This window comes from Sinocyclocheilus grahami, unplaced genomic scaffold (assembly GCF_001515645.1).
Source record: "Sinocyclocheilus grahami isolate Dianchi unplaced genomic scaffold, SAMN03320097.WGS_v1.1 scaffold537.1, whole genome shotgun sequence".
NCBI lineage: Eukaryota > Metazoa > Chordata > Actinopteri > Cypriniformes > Cyprinidae > Sinocyclocheilus > Sinocyclocheilus grahami.
Window position 1 is genome coordinate 183096 of NW_015505716.1, and position 19961 is coordinate 203056.

Below are 19961 nucleotides of genomic sequence, written 5' to 3' on the forward strand. Positions count from 1 at the left end.
CCAGCCAATGAGATTGTCGTTTGCGCATTAGTTTCGTCTACTACAGGAAAACCCGGCAGTTCTTAAAAGCTGAAGAATTCCAAAGGAACTTTGTTATTTTTACAGGAAAATACAACAAAGTATATCGTTTACATGTAGCGCATCAATTCTGCATGTTATGTAAGACTCTCTCTTCGGAGAGTGAAACTCTGAAGCACTCAGAGTGTTCTGTGAGTGAAAATATATCTGAGCTAATCATATACTCAGCATCCAACTCACACACTGGCGAGTAAAATCTGAGAATTGATTAGCCATTGGCTAATATTAGACATCATTTAGTCGCCCAGAGTGAAGATTTAGTCGCATATGCGAGTGATTTACTCGAAATGTAGAGGGTTGATTCATATATATGTGTAAGTATATACTATAAAATTAAAATACATTTCTTTTGAATGTACAGTATATTTTTTAATAAGGCAACAACATATGATGGATACGATAGGACAAAACAAATACAATGCAGCTCAAACTGTTTTTATACAGTCTATGAGCACGAAGCGCTTACAATGTGCGCATCTGGTGTGCAGAATGATGCACTTGAAGCAACATGGTGTCACAGCCTGACGCCGTGCTGCTTCAAGTGCATCATTCTGCACACCGGATGCGCACATTGTAAGCGCTTCGTGTTAAAATATGATGGATACGATAAGGGAAGAGAAATTGATGCGTAGTGTATTATATCTGTGCAAAAGTTATTGAGCCTTTCTTTGAACAGTTTTAAATTTCAGTTACCGTGTATGTTAAAAACTATTTATAGTCTTTTCTACGCCTGTGTTTTGTCCTCACAGACACCCGGTAGCAAGTAACAAAACAACATTAAACTCCTGCAAGAAGATAAAGTCATTTTTGCAAAATCAGACATGTATTTACAAATCAAGTATAATGGGAACACTGAATGATCTTGGAGAGAGCTTTACCGAGCTGACTGCTGTAACCGAACGCGACCAGGGTTTAAAGGCTGAACGAATGATTGACAGCCACAGCGGAGAAAAGAGTTTGTGTGAACTTTAATGTAAGGACTTAAATATTCATATGTAGCTCACATTAAGCTATCGTATGGCTTCAGAAGTAAAACAGAATAATTCGCACAATCAGGGAAAACAATAAAAATAAAAATCTTGTATTTGGATCGGCGCTCTCTGAACGATACCTGATCCGAGAAAAATGGCACTATCGGAGCCGATACCCTATATGAATATTGGATCGGCGCATCCCTAAAACATACCAGTGTACTATGAACACACCCTGTCTGGACCAAGCATTTTAAGGAACATTGTTGTACTGTTGTAATTTATCTCTCCAGTAATTCAGTTTAATCAGAGTTTTCCTCTTCTACGTATGACACTATCAATGTCTTTACAATGCCCTTAGGGCCTTATAGATTTTTGGGACGTCTTTATGATACGCCAAATGATTATTAAAAAAAATGAAATAACAGACCCACTTTACTGATACTTTACTGGAAAGTCATTGTAAAACTGCAACCTTCCGCTGAGAGAATGAAGCAGGAGTGTAGATGAGTATGAGCTGGAGAGAGAAACAGAGTAGTCTCTTTTCATTAGGAGATGGGGAGTTGATTAGATTTGTGACTTTGACAAGCTAATTGACGGTTGTTGGAGGAAAAACACTTAATCACCATCCACTTCAATGTCAGCGAAAGATTCCTCATCTACAATGTCACAGTAATAGTGCATTAGAATACATTACGACCTGTGAGCCGATCAATTGAAAGAAAGACGCAGAGAGTGATAATCAGAGAGAGTGAGAGTATTTATGAGGCGCGAGGAGAGCTCGGATCTGGAGATGGAATAAAAACAGAGGAGCTCAGTCCAGGAATTCCCTTCACAGTACCCACAGCTCTGCTTGGCTTACTTCCATTTCAGACTTTCAATGTGTTAATTGGCAATTAGAACCTCAGCTCTGATCAAACAAAGCACTGAAGTGATTGTTTGAAGTGATAGTAGTGACCAATTTTAAACAGATTGCAGAATGAATTGTGCAGCTTGTTGAGCATAGGCATACTTTTTCTTTTCTAATTGGTTGGACACATGATGGATGATAAAACTAGTCAAATCGACTTCATTCCAGTAATTTTTCTTGTATTTTTCTGTGAATGAGCGTTTCCTCGTGCCAACAAGTTTCTGAGTTTGATTAACAAGCTTCAGACACAACTGCTGTTCGTCATTCAGAGCCTGTGGCACTCAAACAGGTAGCGTTCCCTTTCTGCTATATGTTCATCAATCATTTTGATGGGGCGCTACAGATGGAGTTGATGGTGCAGAGGCTTCAATGTTCCTCCTCTCCTCCATCCTTCCACTCTTCCTCGCCATTCTTTCACCCTCAGTATTCTGCCCAAGGTCACACTTCCATCATAACTCTTTCAGCAATGCACCCATCTGTTCCTCCTCCGCCTTTTGCTTCAGTTTATATCAACTGTTCGTCTTCACAATGATGGTTAACCATAAAACTTGCATATTTCAGTGAGTACAACTGAGCATTTCTGTCACATTTGTTTATGTTAACAGATTTGTATTGTACCTGTGGAACATAATATACTGAGAATGACAAAATCTCAGACATTTATGATTTAACAGATAGTTTAAGCTTGACTCTAAATAAGATTGTTTCAGCATTTAGAGTTCACCCTTGAGAACCTTTTCACCTCTAAACCAGTTGTAAAAGTACAGGCTTGGCACTGGGAAAGACCCCAAATGTCATGGGTAGTGACCTATATATACTGTTTACAGTGGGGTCCAAAAGTCTGAGACCACATTGAAAATCTTCTATACAACATCTAATTCTAATATTTTAGAATGAAAAAATAATTAAAAGTGATGTAAAATTAATTGGATTAGAAACCAAATCAGAAAACTGAAAAACAGAAGCATTTCCTTTAGTGATCTCACACTTCTGGGCTCTGTACGGTCTATTTTGTGTGTGGATTGGTGCACAGTTTTACCTTTGTGATTCTGGGGTGCGTGCACTTGCTATTGATGCCATTGTGCTCAAGCCACATGCTCTGCGGGTGAGGACAGTGCTGTTTCAGAGAGCAACGGTTCTCTCCCTTACACCACACACAGCCGAAGAGAGGGTCCGCCTTCAGACACAGTCCACAGCTCTCCCGCCGTGCGTCACACTTGTACAGGTGCACTGCGGATACAGGGAAGGCAAAGGGCAAGTCAGGTTGGGAGACCCATGGGACATTGATCAAAGCAAAAAGGAAACTGATGTAATTTGCAGCAATGGCTTGAAGTACTTCTAAAATAATGAAAAAAATATAGAATCTAAATCATATAGTTCCCAATTCGCTGGTTTCCTCTCAGCTCTGAAGATAACTGCTCGTCTCCTCCTCTCCCTGGTACAGCGATATTATGTTTCATCTCCATGGCAACCAAAAAGGCATTTTTAATTGCTATTAAATGCTTGTATGATCTGTCCATCAACTGCTGCCCCCTGAGTGGCTCCCCCTCAGTGGGAACCAAGAGAGAAATCTCACATACTTTACTTTCCCTCTTAAATTAGCCTAACCTTCACGCACACATAGACTCACACACACAGCGCTTTAATAACACTCAGACACATTTGTACTATGTTCATTGATTTGGATTAAAGCAGGGGCACGTTTAACTTGAATCCAAATCCCATTTCATATCAATGAAACTGTTTTCAGAACTTCTAGTCTTGACATTGGGCATACATGTTTAAAAATCTCTTGAGGGCTCAGTCTGCCTCTGCAATTACTTTGAATTTTATTTTAATGGTCAGGTCATCTTTTTAAGTAAAAAAAAAATTTTTTTTTCTTAATCAGTATTTTTGTCTAGTTGTTTTTGTCTTCCAGTAAAACATCTAAGCATCCATTTCATGAAAACCACTTGAGAAGCAAAATTGCATAACATTAAGATGTGATATCATGGATTAAGTTATTTTTCTTACCCCACTTGAAATTTTTTAAGCAAAAATCTGGGAAAAAAGGTATATATATATATGTGTGTGTGTGTATACGTGCTGTAAAATGATTACTCGTGATTAATCACATAATATATGTGTGTACTGCGTATATTTATGTATATATACGTAAATACACACACATGCATGTATATATTTAAGAAAAATAAGTTATGTTTATATATTCAATATATTTATATATAATATAAATTAGATGAATATAAATACATGTAAATATTTTCAAAATATATACTGTATGTGTGTGTATTTGCGATTAATCGTGTCACAGCACTAAATATATATATTATAATAACATAATACTACATATATTGTTCAATTATTTTATAACAAAATAGACTATGACAAATGATTATAGGCAAATTATGATCAGATAAAATATTGTGTGAAAATAGCAACCAATAAAATAGCAAATTTTGTGTGAATATAGCAACCAATAAATAATTAATTCAAGAACATCATCTTCAGTTGTGAAAAATCTATGCTGTGAACTTCACATATTTCAAAAAGCTAGCATTCGATTCAACCAATCAGATGAAGGCTTTGAAACTCCAGAAGTATTTCCCATTTTGTGTGCTTTATGCATCAGACATTCAGCCAACGGTCTGCTAATGCGTGAAAATTATTCAAGGTTTCATATTGGATTAGGTTTGTACTGGGTTGAGTTTAAATTAATTATATTTAGTTGTCATTATTATATCTCTCTTCCTCTCTGTAGGAAGTGTTTGTTGGCCAACGAACAGCTGTCTTTGACTACAGATCTCTGACTGGCTGTCAAACAGGTGGATACACACACAGGTTAATTTAACACACACTTAAAGACTATGGAAGATCTAATTGTCACAGCATGTCTCTGACCTTCCGTGTGGTGCAAAGATATACACACAGGGAGAAGATGAGAGGTGTGAACATGAGATATTGTGATATATTAAGTTAAACAGAAGGTCAAAAAAAGACAGAAATAAAGAGGAAGAAGTTAAGCAAAAACAGAGGCTATCCGCAGTCAACTCCATCAGGATGTCAGGGGATGGATGCGGCAAGTCTGTTGCTATGGAGACTGAATCCAGAGGTACTAGCAGGGCTGCCGGATCAGAGGCCTCACCTTTGTTTTGGGCCGGGTTGTCAATGCTGAAGTCTCCATTCCATATGACCGTCAGATCCACAGGGAGGCTACTCATCTCCATCCCATCATACAAGTACTGTAGCCATGGGAACAGAGTCAGAAAGAGAGAGAAAGAGAGAGAGAAACATTTACTAGTTGTGCTCTGCCGGAAGAGCGCTTTTATCATTCCTGGCAGGTTCATCCTCGGGTAAGTCATCACAGCACACAGTGGAGAAGACTCCAGAATCCCTACACTGCTGATGCTGGGAGAACAAGCAAACGTGCACTAAATATTCAGGACAGAACGCACTTGCGGCTAAAATAAGCTGCTCTCACACAATCTCCAAACAACTGCTCGCTTTTATCACGTCTTAAGACTTTTTGTGTTGCTTAAAATTCTGCGCCTTGTTTCTGAGAGTACCCCAGACAAATTCACTGAAACGTTTACTGAACACCCCCCCCCACACCCCACACACACACAGAGTCTCACCGATGTGTTCTGGCACTGTACGCTGGAGCTGTTGAAGCGGAGGGCGGGAACTCTCTGCTCCACACCCTGTATTGTGAGTACACACTCGTACCCACGCTGACCCGACTGTGGCTGGGGCAGGTTCTTGGCCCGAAGGGTGATGGGTTTCACCACATTCACTGGAACCAGGATACGATCAGCTGGAAGCAGCTGAGGACATTCCTGCAGGAGAACAACAAACTGCAAGGTCAAAAACAAACCAAAAAGTATCCCTTATTAACACAGGTCAGAAACTCCCTGGTGTTTCTTCTCAGAGTGTGAGCCCAACAAATCCTCAAAATGGACATGGGCCTGTTCTTAGCATCAAAATCCATCTTGACTGCTCCTTAGGCTGAAAGTACGGGCCAATAACGATGGTCTGAAGCTCATTAGCATGGCTGAATTGCTCTGGGGCAGAGTTTAAAAAAGCCATTATAGATAATTTGAGAGGCTATCTACAAAAAGAATAAAAGTGAGTGCCGTTAATTCAAGCAGACAAAGATGTAATTTTAAAGGAAGAAAGAGGATAAAGAACTCTTCAGTGTGTGTTTTTTCTCTATGTCCCTGACTAAAATCTATAAGACTGATGTAACGCTGTCTTTTGGATACTACGAAAGAAAGCAACGAGGTGGCGCAGAGTGGTATTTATGCAGTGCAGGGCGTTCAAAGTGCTCAGGCGGCTTTTGTAAGATGAATACAAACTGAGGTGCTATCTGGACCAAAGTGGCTATGAAATGCAGATTGAATACTGAGTGTGAATTTAAAGATGCACCGCAGTCCGACTGCAGCGAGGTAATATTTTGTATGTGCATGAGGTTGATCCATAAACCCCTTTCATTTGAACTTTCATACCGGATATTTACAGTATAGGAGACACTTAGTGTTTCACTTCACCACACATGAATGCACACCTTTGCAAGCACACCAATGCTGGTAAGCATAAACACTTATCTTAACATGCCAAATAAACAAATACATCATCCACATGCATAATTGCAGTCTTATATAAAACAGCATAGACACTACAACACGCCTGATTCTCATATCTCCACCCACACAGGCTCCAGATATTAAATTCATCAGTAAATGCTGGGCGTAAAAGGCACACCCATTCCGCCGAGGGCAGCCTTACTGTGACCCGACGTTCAGGTCTCCAAATCCCCATTTAGAGCCCTCTCACCTTTATAATAGCTACCCAGCCCCGTGGTCTACAAGGGCCTCTCTAAGTCCTTCCCCAGACCACCCTCCAAGGATTTATCTCCCTATTACTCTGATATAATGTGAACATGTTTATTGGCAGTGGTCTTAGTCATAAATAAGGCACGACAAGGGAAAACCGCCCACTAAAACACCAATATCTCCCTCCGTCCGTGCCCAAGTCTCTCCGGTATGTGCTTTTGTCTTTGAGGAAGGTGTCTGGTCGGTCCCCCCCTATCTCCACGCCTCTTATTGACGGATGAGCAGAGCTCCGCTGGCAGCTTTATGTGAAGGGAGATTGACTCCAAGCATAACAACACTATAATTGAAGGCTGGGAGGCTCTAATATGGAGTCTTCGGAGACACTGAAGACTAGGGCCAGGTTATTAAGTCTTTACAAGGAGGCAGAGAAGAAAGGACAGAGATAGACACAATGAGAGAGAAAGCTGGACGGGAACAAATGAAACGCTCTATTGCTGATTTTGAAACCTAAGGCTGCTTCCATTTCAGGCCTCAATATACGATTTGTCACCAAAAACTTTGAAGGTTACAATGACGAACACATCACCATGTCAGCATCAAACTAGATCTTGTGGTCTTGCTGCTTTGAACATAATTGAAGCAGATCAAAAACGTGGCCACACTTCCTGTCTTGAGGCTCAGAAAGAGAGCCAGTGTCTGTTGAGTCCAGGAAGAGAATGATTCCTGTAGCCTCAAGCCAGATACAGCTGAAGAGTCTTACTGGAAGAGACGTTAATAAAAAATGCAGAGACGTTAATTCAACACTGCGTTTTCCGTCCTTGTCCATGACGCGTGTCAAATCTGACAAGAGGTGCCCAAGGCAGATCATTTGAGGTGGGAAAACAAAGCAGGGTTTGATTAAAAAATAGAGAAATTATTATTAAGAATAGGCATTTTACAGATAAAAGAGGCTCTTGAGAGTGTGTTTACAGTCTTGGTCTGAGCAAGAGAGGCCTGAGGGTGAGCTGAAGCATAATGATGTATTTGTCAAAGGGACGTGGAGTGAGGCAGACAGCAATTGGTCTCTCGATTGTTTACTACTGGGGGGGGGGGGGGGGGGGGGGGGGGGGGCTGCATTCAACTCACTGCAGCTGAATCTCCAACGTCTCAGAACAGGACTGATATAATTAGACGCTGAAGAAAGAGATACTGTAGGTGGGAGAAAAGATTGAAGTTCAGTGCGTGCGCTTCTGTTAAAGATGCGCCGAGACAAAGATAGTCATTGAGTGCGAGCAGGGAGGAAGACACCCTGGCACAGAGAACAGAGGGTAGCGAGCTGGCACGGAGTGATAGTTCCATAATTAGAGCTGTTTGAGTATGTATGCATAATGGCAGCCGTTCAGTCGGGTAGAAGATGAAACACCTAATTCTCTCCACAGCTCTTGCGGTGTTAGCTGGATGATTACCGAGGCTTCCCTGCACTCCTTGTGTTTTAGCGTGCCTCCCTACCGCCACGGGCAAAAACCCTCCCCTCCCGTTCCTTGCCACATTTCACTTCCTGCGGCATCACACGTGTTCTTATCTTCTCTTACCTCTGACACTTCCCTCCTTTTCATCTGTTTGTTTTCACTCTCGCTCCCCTCCCAAGTTGGTCTTTTCTTCTTCAAGTCTTGTCCTCCACCTCGATCTAAATGATTTTTACCTCAAAGTTTCTCCCTGAGGGCCGTAGGCGAAGCAGAGAGGCCATCTTACGGTTCTGAACTCAGACCCAAATCCTCCTACTCACAATCTGCAGCTCATTGCACAAAGCTGCCAATTTTGCCTGTCAATTAACATCTTAATAAGATGGTAGAGACTGCACTGGATCGATCAGTTCCTGCTTCCCACAACTCTCTCCTTTGCTTTCTTTCTCTCATCTACCTCCATATTGTTCCAAAATTGAGTGAGCTGCCTTGCTTCCTACTGTCTACATAGGCAGCTTGTTGTAACAGTCAAGGAACCTCAAGTGACTCAATTGGACAAATACAAGCGCACTGAAGACTCCTCTCACAATTGGTTTCACTACATGCTACATGAAAACAAAATGTGGAATTGTAAGAAGCATAAATATATTAGGTATTGTTGCATAAAATTCTCTCATACTTTTTTTGTAAAATTTAAATGTTACTTTCCAGTCTATTTAGGCATAAGCATTCAGATAAAAAGGTTTATAAGTTCATGTGAATTGGTCTAGTGTCAAGGTTTTGACTGTTAGTGTATCTATTATTCAAAATCACACCACAATTTCATATTACCCATCGGTAAGGCATGTAAACAGGCACTTTGCAATTCCTAAAAGGATGTTAAAAAGCCAAGCCATAACAGAAGTTGTTAGCTAAAGTGCAGTGGATATCTGGATGTCTGACAGGTGTGCGTTTAGTCATGCAGCATTACGTCAGCGGCCAAGAGTGAGACATGGGGGACCAACACAGTCAGCAACTGACAGGATTCAGCACTATCCTTAGTATACACACTCTCGCCAGAGAGGAAATCAAGACCTGTATAGGAGAGTTAGATTAGCTGTACTATGATGGAAAAACAGTGTTTAATCCCTGGACTGAACAATCAAAAACAATCGTGAGTACATAATTCTATATTAATTCCATAATTCTGAAACAATTTCAGGGAAATATGACAAAATTTACTAGGCTTACTATCAACCATTAGTTAATCCACTGACAGTGCTTACCTCAAAGCATCTGACACACTTTACCCCACAGCTACTATTTTGGAATTAAAAAAAAAAAAAAAATTCTTGATAGGCAAAACAAATGTGCATGGTTTTGTACAATGGCAATTTATCAAAATACAGGACATATTTCTACCTGGAAACGTTTGCCATCACAACACTTTTTACTTGCCATATAGAAACTCCTTTAAAAATGCTAATCACTTTTCTCACATGCATTTTATGCCAAGTTCCCCTACTTTATATAACAGGATAACACTAATACAGTACATCCTTTTCACACTATAATTTATGATGCAAAACTAGAAAATCTGATAAAAATTTGTTAAACTTACAGAGAAGCGAAGGATGTGACTTAGAATATTTGAATTTTACCACTAAAAAATTTCTCTTGCTGTTGTTGTTAAACAAAAAACAAGTGTCACACAAATTGAAATATGATAATGAAACAAAAAGCAGACAGCTTAAGAAGACCTGTCAGATATTTAAATGTGAGAGACTGTGAATAGCACACACACTGTTGCTAAATCTTGCCAGAGACGACATTCTAATGCCGTGGCACGTTTTGTTTGTTTGAATGTGGACTGTTCTCCTGTGCTCATGGGTGCATACTGAAACAAGCTCTGACTACAGGGGGGCTTCTCACTTTCAAAAACCATTGAAAGACAAGTCTGGATTATTCAGATCACTCTCAGCAATCTCTTAATTGGTATAAAACACAGAAATTCATCTGCGGAAGGTCAATGCAAAAGGTCATCTCATTTCTCCATGCAAAGTTGACTCGTCAGCGTCTGCTCGGAGGATTTGCACGGTAAACATCGCCGGTCATTAATTCCAAGCCACCCGGAGTTTGGAAGCGGCTCTGAGACCTCCAGTATGAGGGGTTAATGAAATCCAAATTAAACTCATTAACCGGACAAAACACCTGCCTTAAAACAAAAATCAAACAAAAACATCCAGTGGAAATGTCATTAACATGTGCTAATATTCAGTCGCTGCTTTGTGTGCAAGTCGCTCGACACACAATAGGGAATCCTAATATTAAACTGGTCAATATTGACAGCGTGTCCATTTGATAATTGGAACGCCAAATGCTGGCAGCCTGAGAAACGCTCTGTTAAGAGATATTAATGAATGCTAAATGATGAGGCTACACATTTGTGTGGCTAAAACACATAGCCTCGGGGGGCAGGTGTCCTCATAATTCATTACGCATTGCAAAGCTAAGCACACGAGCACGATGTACATAATCGTATCTTCATGGTAGTTGCCGATTTCTCTTCAGTTGCGTGACACAAATGAAATAAACACATTGTGATCCGTGCCATGTAGACCCTCGGGGAGGGATTAAAGGGCGTTTCAGTGATACAAATTCGATGGCTCGACCCTCCTTGGCATCTCGGAGAGTGAGCTAGGAAAGGGTTTAGCTCCAGCAAAAAGCGCAGAGACCCAACAGCAGCTTTTAATTTATCTGATGGGCCTGCGGTGGCCTCCAGGCATGCAAGTAGTGCCAATATTATTGATAATTTACATGGAATAAGATGTTGGTGGGAATTCAGACAGAAATATTAGAGATTAATGAGAATTAAGTCAAATTCAAAGCCATCAGATGTGCTCATCGTGACGGGGTGATGCTGGGTAACTTCTCACAATCAGGACGTGACCTGAACTGTACTCCTTCACCAATCAAATCAATTAAGTTCAATTGAGAATGATGAGGGTCAATTACAAAACTCGATGTGTGACCAATCACAAGTAACTCACCTCTGGCTGTTTGACACGGCCCTCCTGGAAAGAGCAGCTACTCGGATCGTGGGTGCACGTGTGACGGTATTTGCACCAGTGGCACTGGTATGGGCTTCCAACACAGGACAGACACCTGGGATAGGCAACGGGTGTGGATTAATGCAGTTAGATTGAGTGTTCGTGAAAGTATACACGACTGCACTAAAATCATTGCAAATATAAAAGATACTCACGACTTGTGAACGCTGCAGTTGTAGAAGACAAAGCTAGTGTTGGCAAAAGCTAGTCCTGTCTCCTTTGACTTGAGGTAGAGCTGGACAATCTGATGGTCACCTAAGAGATGGAGGAGGGGAAACATTAAGAGTGTTGAAATACCTGATAGTGTGCTGCCCACAGAAATATCAGTTTAAAGCTCAATGAGCTGCCTGCAGAGACCACAGTTTGTTCCAAAAGGTGGGTGACAATGAACTGCAACAAGGTTTACTCAATATTTGTCTTATAATAAGACACTCTACAGTATATACCAAGGTGGTTAACTCATATTATGATGAAAGGGAGAAAGTGCAGCGAGCAATATGGCAGAATATGTCTGGTTAGCTCCGGTTCCCATAGAAACAGTCCTGAAATGCGCACTTGGTACTGTACATGCGCATTGACTGGGCCATATATATATATATATATATATATATATATATATATATATACTCTTTTTTAACATAACATATCAGATTTTGTTGATGATTAGAAATAATTAAATGTGCGTTTGGTAAGCAGTTTGTTACTTCCTCGTACACTGACTTTGCTTGAAAGTGATTTTGAGTCTACTGTGCATTTTAGAGTTTCAGGCTGTAAAATATCAAACCCACTCTACCAAACTCTATATAGCAAACTAGCAGTTATCTTTTGTACATACAAGCTAAGGTTCTTAATAGCAAGTAGGTTATATAGTGTGCGGATTCAGGTGACTGCCCCTGAAAACCCTTCCCAAAAAAGCATTCTTGAAGAAGAGGAAGAGAGACAGAGCGAGAGAAAGAAACCTGTATGAGTTAATGGAAATGTGGCACAAAAGTGCCCATCTTCAGTGTGTTTTTGTCTGAGCTAATGAAGAAGCTCATGTTTAATTCAACATGCCGGACACGACATCTCCCCTCTCGAAGGAAGATCTTACTTTTTCACCCTCTCTATCTATTCCTGTCTCTCCTTTTTTCGCATACTATTCTTCAACCTCTTTCTTGTTCTCCTAAAGCACTCCCCTTCCCTGTCATGCGACGTTTCTTCAACAAAGAGCGAACCATTCATCAATCACTGTAAAGTGTGCCTGACAATGAATCTGTCCTAATTAGTTCACCTAAATGTTACCTTGATGGCTGGTATCTCCGGAGTGTGTGTGCATGTGTGTGCGCAAGCCCCCTGCCACCCGCTGCAGAGTGTGTCTGCCTTTAATGAGTCACTCAGGACACACACTGTTACCATGACACTAAGAAATGGAAGGAAAGTGAGGAATATGGGAGAGAGAGCAAATACATGACCTATAACTGCAGGGGTATGCGTATGTGTGCACAGAGTATCCATAAAAACACATCATGATCATAACTTTAACGTTTTTTTTAATGATTTATCCAGGGCCGGGATTTAAATTTCATGGGGGGGCACAAATCACATTGAGCGGGGTGTTAATGCAATCTGTGATCGCGTGCATGTGCTGACGCTTGCGCAATGGCTTTTGTATGCGCGCTATTTTTTCCGATTTCACTTTCATTTTCGAACATGTTCAGCAAGGAGGGGAGCGGATGGAAAGGGATGCCCCCACCCCTTGACGCCGGCCCTGGAACAACGTAGAACAATGTAGAACAATCTTTTGTGTGTCAATTCACTTTTTTATCGGTTTTATTTTGATAAACATTACACAATACGCTATAGCATTAATATAACATGAAAAGAGTTTGTAACCCTATTAAAGCACGGGATGAAATACAGTGAGTGAGTCTGGTAAATCATAAATTAGCAGTCATCATCAAAGCTCGTGCAGCCAGCCGCGCTGGAGAAACTGCGATGACCGTAACCCGCATCTGCTCGCAAATCGCTCTTGCGGTAGCCTACTGGTAGGCTAGCTACACTGTTTCAAGTCAGACGCTGATTGATCTGCTCAAATCGAATACAACTTTATGCACTCTGCAGACGGTGCACCCATATTAGGGGTTAAATACACTGTGTGTATGACAGTGATGGTGTATGTATCTAGTAGTGTGTGTGTAAATGCGTGCACCCTCAGGTGTGTAATAGTGTACTTATCCAGTGGCGTGAGAGTGTGTGTTTGCACTGCGGCATTTCAGAGCTCTAGGCCCTTGCAGATTAGGCCGACCTGTAATTTCATGGTGGCCTGACTAGCCTCACATCTCCAATGAGACTTACATGCATCATTATTCACACACCTCACTGCCCTGCGCACAGCTCTTTCTACCTCACATCCAGGCCACTGTGCCACTTACTAAGGTAATTTGTGGGTGTTTCTATACGAGATGCTGTGAAAGAACATTGTTGCTTCTATTCTGCCTTGTATTTTGTTGTGTTTTACAATCTTTTTCCCCCCTCTTTTCGCCCTGGAAACACATGCAGAGAAGTATTCCTCCGTATCCGCTGTAGTGGGCGTCTTCATCATCTTTACGTTGAGACGTTTTCATATTATGAAAAATTACCATTCTCTAGACAGCTGCCCAGATGTGTGCTCGTTTCAATTATGTCGGGGTAACCAAGCACATCGGCGAGGCGTAAGAATGGCATCAATGAGAGTACGGAAGAGGATGGCGAAATGTTCTCTCTTGAAAAATCTTTTCTCTCTCTTATCTGCTGGAGTGAATGCTGTCAAAACCATTTTCAGCCGAGCAGATGGAGTGAAGAGTGTCATCAGTTCAGGAGATCCAATCCAATCACTTTACTTGAAAAATCTCTCAAACCTCAGTGCCAATGGAGCCTCAGAATGAAAGAGCGAAATGGAGAGAGACAGACGAGAGCACAGGAGACAGAATGCCAAAACTGCCTCCCTCTTGACGACCTTTATTCACTCAATTACAAAACACGTCCTGCGGCAAAAGTCAACAGCTGCAGGCAAGATAATGAGCATGTAAACTTCCATCTCTGCTCAGGTGCTTATGCCTATCACACTCTCTCACTTTCTTAGACGGTCTTCTCTCCTTCCCTCTGATATAAATCCAGCTTCTCTGGAGTCTGCATCTCCAATTATAAAGCTGTCATAGTCTCACTTTAAGTCTCACTCTGCCAACAAATGCCAACATTTAGTCATTTCCCCCAATTTTTCCATTGTATTTGATTGGTTAGTGACAGTATTTCTTCATACCTTGGTCTACGACGATGCGTGGGACTTCCTTCTCCGCAGGAGAGCTGCAGGTAATGCGGTTCCCCTCGACCAGACCGTCCATCTCCGCCAGGTCCTCAAAGGTGCAGTTGACCCCTGCAGAAAGTTCTGGCACGTTATGTGCCTCCAGCACTAGCTGTCAAGGAAAAAGAAAAGACAAGTTGAAGTTATTCAGGAGAGAAAATAGAAGGCAATAACGGACAGGACAAACTTTGGTGTGTGTCACAAACGGACACACCAACTTTGTGCACAAAATAAACTAATTTTTGCTGCCACTGCCCCTAAAACTGCTGTAACGTGGATATTTTCTCATGTCCGTGATTTGAAATGCTCTTGAGAGAGAAGGAAGTCTGGAGACTCCACACATGGGAAATCTCAATCCAGCCGCAGACATCAAGACATCCCAGAAAACACACGCAGCCGTTCCATAAATATCCCAGCTGACATTTGGCCAACCGCACAGCAAAATCAGGCCATTGAACCAGTGGCCACATATCTCCTAAATTTCCTAGAGGAAAATGTCCAGAGACATCAAGAGACTTCAGTCAGCCATCAGTCAGCCTGTACTGACTCTAATGTGTTTCACTGAACACAAGTGGGTGGGAAATTGAGAGAGAGAAGGAGAGAATGAGAAAGAGAGAGGGCTATGGGGTGAGAGTTTTCATTCTCTTTTTTCTTTATGACTCTCATCTGGAGAGCCGCTGCTCGCTCGCTCTCCTTGTGTCCTCTCCATCTCTGTTACCCACAATGCCCTCTGGCTCCCAGCCTTCGAATGAATTTCAAGCCCTGCTCTGAAGCACATGTGTTGCCTGACACCAGAGTCAGATTAAGTGAGAAACAGAAGGGGACGATGGCAAAGAGAAGGAGAAAGAGCAACTGTCATGAGACTGAAAGAAATTCCCCTTTACATGTCCCCTTTATTATCTGCATACAACTATGCATTTAACATACTGTATAATACAGAAGTTGCACCACCAATAATCAGTCATTTTCCAATTTCAATTTCTATTGTCAGTAAAACATTAATGCGGTAAAATATACGTTTAAATACTCAATAATTTATATTAATACATTTGTGACTTTGAAATCACAAGAACTTTTTTTTTATTTTTCTCTTGTTAACAGCAACTCATTCCACATTTAATAATCTCTTTTTTTACCCCTAATACCCAGATAGATCTGAATACTAAACGAATCACGTTAATGTCAAAGAAAGCTCAAAAATAAGGAGATTGCAGGAAGAGAGAATAATGAAGTTGTATACAGTAAGAAAGGCAACAAAAATTCCCCGTTTAAAATTCCCACAGTGGCGCTCTCTGTCAGTTTGACTCTGTTGGGGGTCCATTTGGGAAAGCGTGCAGGAATATCCACACTAATAGGAAGCCGCAGCCTTGCATGGAGTGGCCCTGCACCCTGCATTACACTGGTGATATGGCCTGAAATACCCTTTACTCAACAGAACGGCTGACCGGGGCTGTTTTTAGATTGCTGTTTAATGAAAAGGCAGGGACATGTAGCAGACACTCTTTTCCCATCTCACCCCCTCTCTCGCTGTTTTCCGCTTTCCCATTAAAGTTCAGGATGCACCGGTGGATGGCGGCGCCACTCTGGGATTTAATTTATTTTTCCTTTTAGAAAGGGATGCAGAGAGAATTTCTTCAATTACATTTCAAGCAGCGGCGAACAAACCCTCGCGGTCCACGATAAATATGAAAATCATCCCGCTCTGAGAGGGACCCGACAAACAAACAAACATACAAAAAGGCCTCTCGCAGCAGAGGGTATGACATGAGGAATATGGTGTCTTTGATTACCTCCTGCCTCAACAGAAGAATGCATCAAGACGGCAGACTCTCACAGACTTCAGATGCTGATGCGGGTTTCTAATTACTCTTCAGGATTTGTGAGTGGAGGGAAACAGAGATGTCGATGTACCCCCAGAGACCCCGAGAGCTATGAGACTCTACCTATTGTACCCCCTTGTTGTACTTTAAAATCGCATGGATAAAATCAATCTACATTTAAATGAATTCTGAGAGCACCTATAGTGTAAAATCCAGTCATGATTGATGTTTTCCGTAAACAACTAGTTTAATCCTTCTTCAGAATAATGCTAAAGCTGTGCTATGCTCTGCTTATCAGAGCCTCGGTATTATCTAAAAAGAAACTTCTTTGGTAAATGCACTTAGTAATTCAAACAATAGCATTTTAAAAGAGGCAAATTCCTTTTAAGATAGGTTTTACTGTGGTTTGGGTGGAAGTCCGGGAAGGCTTATGGATAAAATGTGAAATAACATGAAAATATGAAATAGTCAAAAAAAATGTTTTTCTTTTTTTGATGAGAAACTTACTTCAATCCCTAAATTCTCCCTGCAGACTGAACAAAGGAGCTTTGTGCTTATCTCCTCAAACAAATATTTAATAATGGAAAAAGGTCAAGAAGCAGCATGAATGCCTATAGTGTGTTTTGTGCACAGTTTGCAATTTATTGCATTGCAGATGTGTTGTTTTCCTCTCAGTAATTCCAGTTTGAAGAAAAAGGTCAGTCTCTCTCTGACTCGGTCTGTGTAAATTGCATACCAGTCATTTCATAACAAACATACACATTTATAAAAATACTGTTAAAACTGTAACATTGTGCACAATTTAAAATAACTTTTCTGTTTTAATATTGCTGTGATTGCAAAGCTGAATTTTCAGCAGCTATTACTCTAGTCTTTTTGACATGATGCTTCAGAAATCATTCTAATATGCTGATTTGCTCAAGAAACAATGCTTATTATATGAATGTTGAAAACCTTGATTTTTTTTCAGGATTCTTTGATAAATGGATTGTTCAAAAGAACAGCATTACAAAAGTTTTTACTGTCATTTTTGATCAGCTTAATGCATTGCCAAATAAAAGTTTTTACTTTTAATAAAAGTAAAAATAAATAATAAAAAAAATTATTATTATTATTATATTGAACATACTATAATGTGATGATCATTTTTACATCAAACCAACTCAAGTCTACTGGTCTAAGCTGGTCTTTTCAGCAGGGATGTAGTCATGTTAAGATTCAAAGGATTACAAAAATTAAGAGGATTGAGCTCATTATTTAAAGCTTAAAGCCTTAGAACTCTCAGAACACACCTGGAGAGTTTATACAAGAACTTCTTGTGAAATGGGAATCTGGTGATATGATCACACCAACTCTTCAATGACTGTGAACAGCTACTACTGAATCTCCTGACATCTGCTTTGACTGGTTGCCTAGATACGGTTGACACAAATGCTCTGTTTGAAAGAAATACAGTACTTGCATATGGAGAAACAATGCTGTGTAAATGATTTCGTGTTATCTAAACATATCTAGGTCCTGGTTAAACATCATTCTATGGAGCACAGATCTTGTGTTATATGGTGACGTAATGGGAGTTTATTAGCTCTTATACGGTTTAGTAGTTGAGATTTTGATTTTGGGCCCAGAATACAGATCCTGAATCAGCTGAAAGCCAGTTTCTCTAGTGGAGACGTTAATCTGATATAGAGGCTCAGAGGAGGTGCTGGATTACATGAGGATAAGGTCTGAAACCATGGCCTGCTTTGATGGATTTTACACACACACACACACACACACACACTCAACAAGCATGTGGTAGAGTCAGCACTTATCTGACAAAACACCAACACAAAAAATGAACTGTCCTGACAAGGGATATGGGCACAGTGACTGGCATGAGAAAACAGACCTGATATGACACCCTGACTGTGTTTACATGCATAACAATAATATGATATTAATCAAAATTTGGTCACATTCAGGTTATCATGTAAACCAAATTAAGCCAATTTTCTCATTTCCAGAAATCGGAATAATATAGATTATTCACAAACCCATAACATTCATTCAGATCTGTGCGTGATCAAACAGGCAATTTTGGGTGATATTTGTACCAAATAGTCATAAAATACTAACCTTCAAAGAAAAATGTATGGCGCAAGGAGGAGATTCATATTAAGGGTGCTTTCACACCTGGTCCGTTGTTTCGGAACCTGGCGCATTTCCCCCCTTAGCTCGGTTCGTTTGGGCATATGTGAACACGGCAATCGCGCTCAGATCCGCGCCAAAACAATCGGTCCGAGATTGCCTGAACAAGGTGGTCTCGGCTTGATTGAAAACGAACTCTGGAGCGGTTCGGATGTAGTGAGAAAGCAATCCAATCTAACGGACCAGCGAACCAGGCTATATCACAATGTATAATGGGTAATTACGTAAGTTCTGTGGAAAGCATTAGCTTTGTTGTTTTGCTAATACTTCAAAATGAACCATGCAAATGGCTGTGGATGAGCACATCTTCGCCATTCAAAATCAAAGCGCACTTTTTCATTTCATAATGCCGTCTCATTGCTCTTCTTCCTTGTATGTGCATTTTAAAAATGTTTTCCCGATGAATCCTGGACTCCTGCTCAAAGTGATAAATTAATATAACGACATCTACAAAAAAACCCCCCAACAATAGGCCCGCGAAGCTGTTGTCGTTCCATCCTGACAGATGACAGCTGTGACAGCTAGTGGAATCCTGAAAATAAACCGTGAAACTTTGACCAATGAGAGAAAAGTTTACTCGCGCGTGACTTGTATTAACAAATTTGGTCCGTTTAGAAACATTGCCGTATGAAAGCAAACGGCACCAAGAATAAAAAGCAACATTGTAATAATTTTAATCCCAGTTTTGGAACAAAGCAATCGATCTACAGGTGTGAAAGCACCTTAAAAGAAATATCATGGCCTACATTTATTGGAGTCTCTTGTCCTACATTTTGCAATTAATCAAGCTCTTGTGTGTTATTGTTAAGGCCATGACTGAAAATTAATGAATTTGTTAGATTACTGTTCAAAATTACCAAAAATATAGTATAATAAATGGCAACAGCAAGCATCTCCAGTATTTCTTAAAGAGAATAGCAGTTTATCCATTTCAAAAACAGTGGAGAATGTAAATGTCTTTTTCAGAAAAACAGCTGGATTTTAATCAGAAAATGACATGTTTGATTTAATGAAGTACACAACCCAGAAAAACAGTAAATCAGCTTTGTGTCATGTGTGTGACTCAATGCAAACGTCACTAAAATAACATGGCACGTGTGGTACGGTCAGGCTGCATGACGTGTCTTCATAAACCCATCAGTGTAACAGGCAGATCCATAAAGGCTGAACTTAAGACTATGATCACATTAATGATGGAGCCAGAAGAATAATGGGCTCCATAACTGAGTTAGTGAAGGCTAATGTCAATATGTCCAGTGTTTGGCTTTATCCTCAGAAACACTTAAAGGGGTTCAGTAATTCCTCAGTAT

The 19961-nt window shown here is 40.6% G+C and overlaps 1 protein-coding gene and 1 long non-coding RNA gene across 2 annotated transcripts in view; one reads left to right on the forward strand and one right to left on the reverse strand.

The window, feature by feature from the left end:
• The window catches only part of LOC107555548 (plexin-A4), a 235272-nt gene that overhangs the window by 44751 nt on the left and 170560 nt on the right, over positions 1-19961 (reverse strand). The window contains exons 7-12 of the mRNA XM_016238372.1: positions 14600-14753; positions 11478-11577; positions 11263-11377; positions 5595-5795; positions 5105-5201; positions 2999-3189 (exon numbers count right to left, since the gene is read on the reverse strand). Of these exons, the coding sequence (XP_016093858.1) occupies positions 2999-3189; positions 5105-5201; positions 5595-5795; positions 11263-11377; positions 11478-11577; positions 14600-14753 (858 nt within the window). The remainder of the gene's footprint in view (positions 1-2998; positions 3190-5104; positions 5202-5594; positions 5796-11262; positions 11378-11477; positions 11578-14599; positions 14754-19961) is intronic.
• Positions 297-19958, forward strand: LOC107555549 (uncharacterized). Its single transcript, XR_001605175.1, has 3 exons — positions 297-390; positions 15443-15447; positions 19948-19958. It is a non-coding gene; the product is annotated as an uncharacterized lncRNA (long non-coding RNA).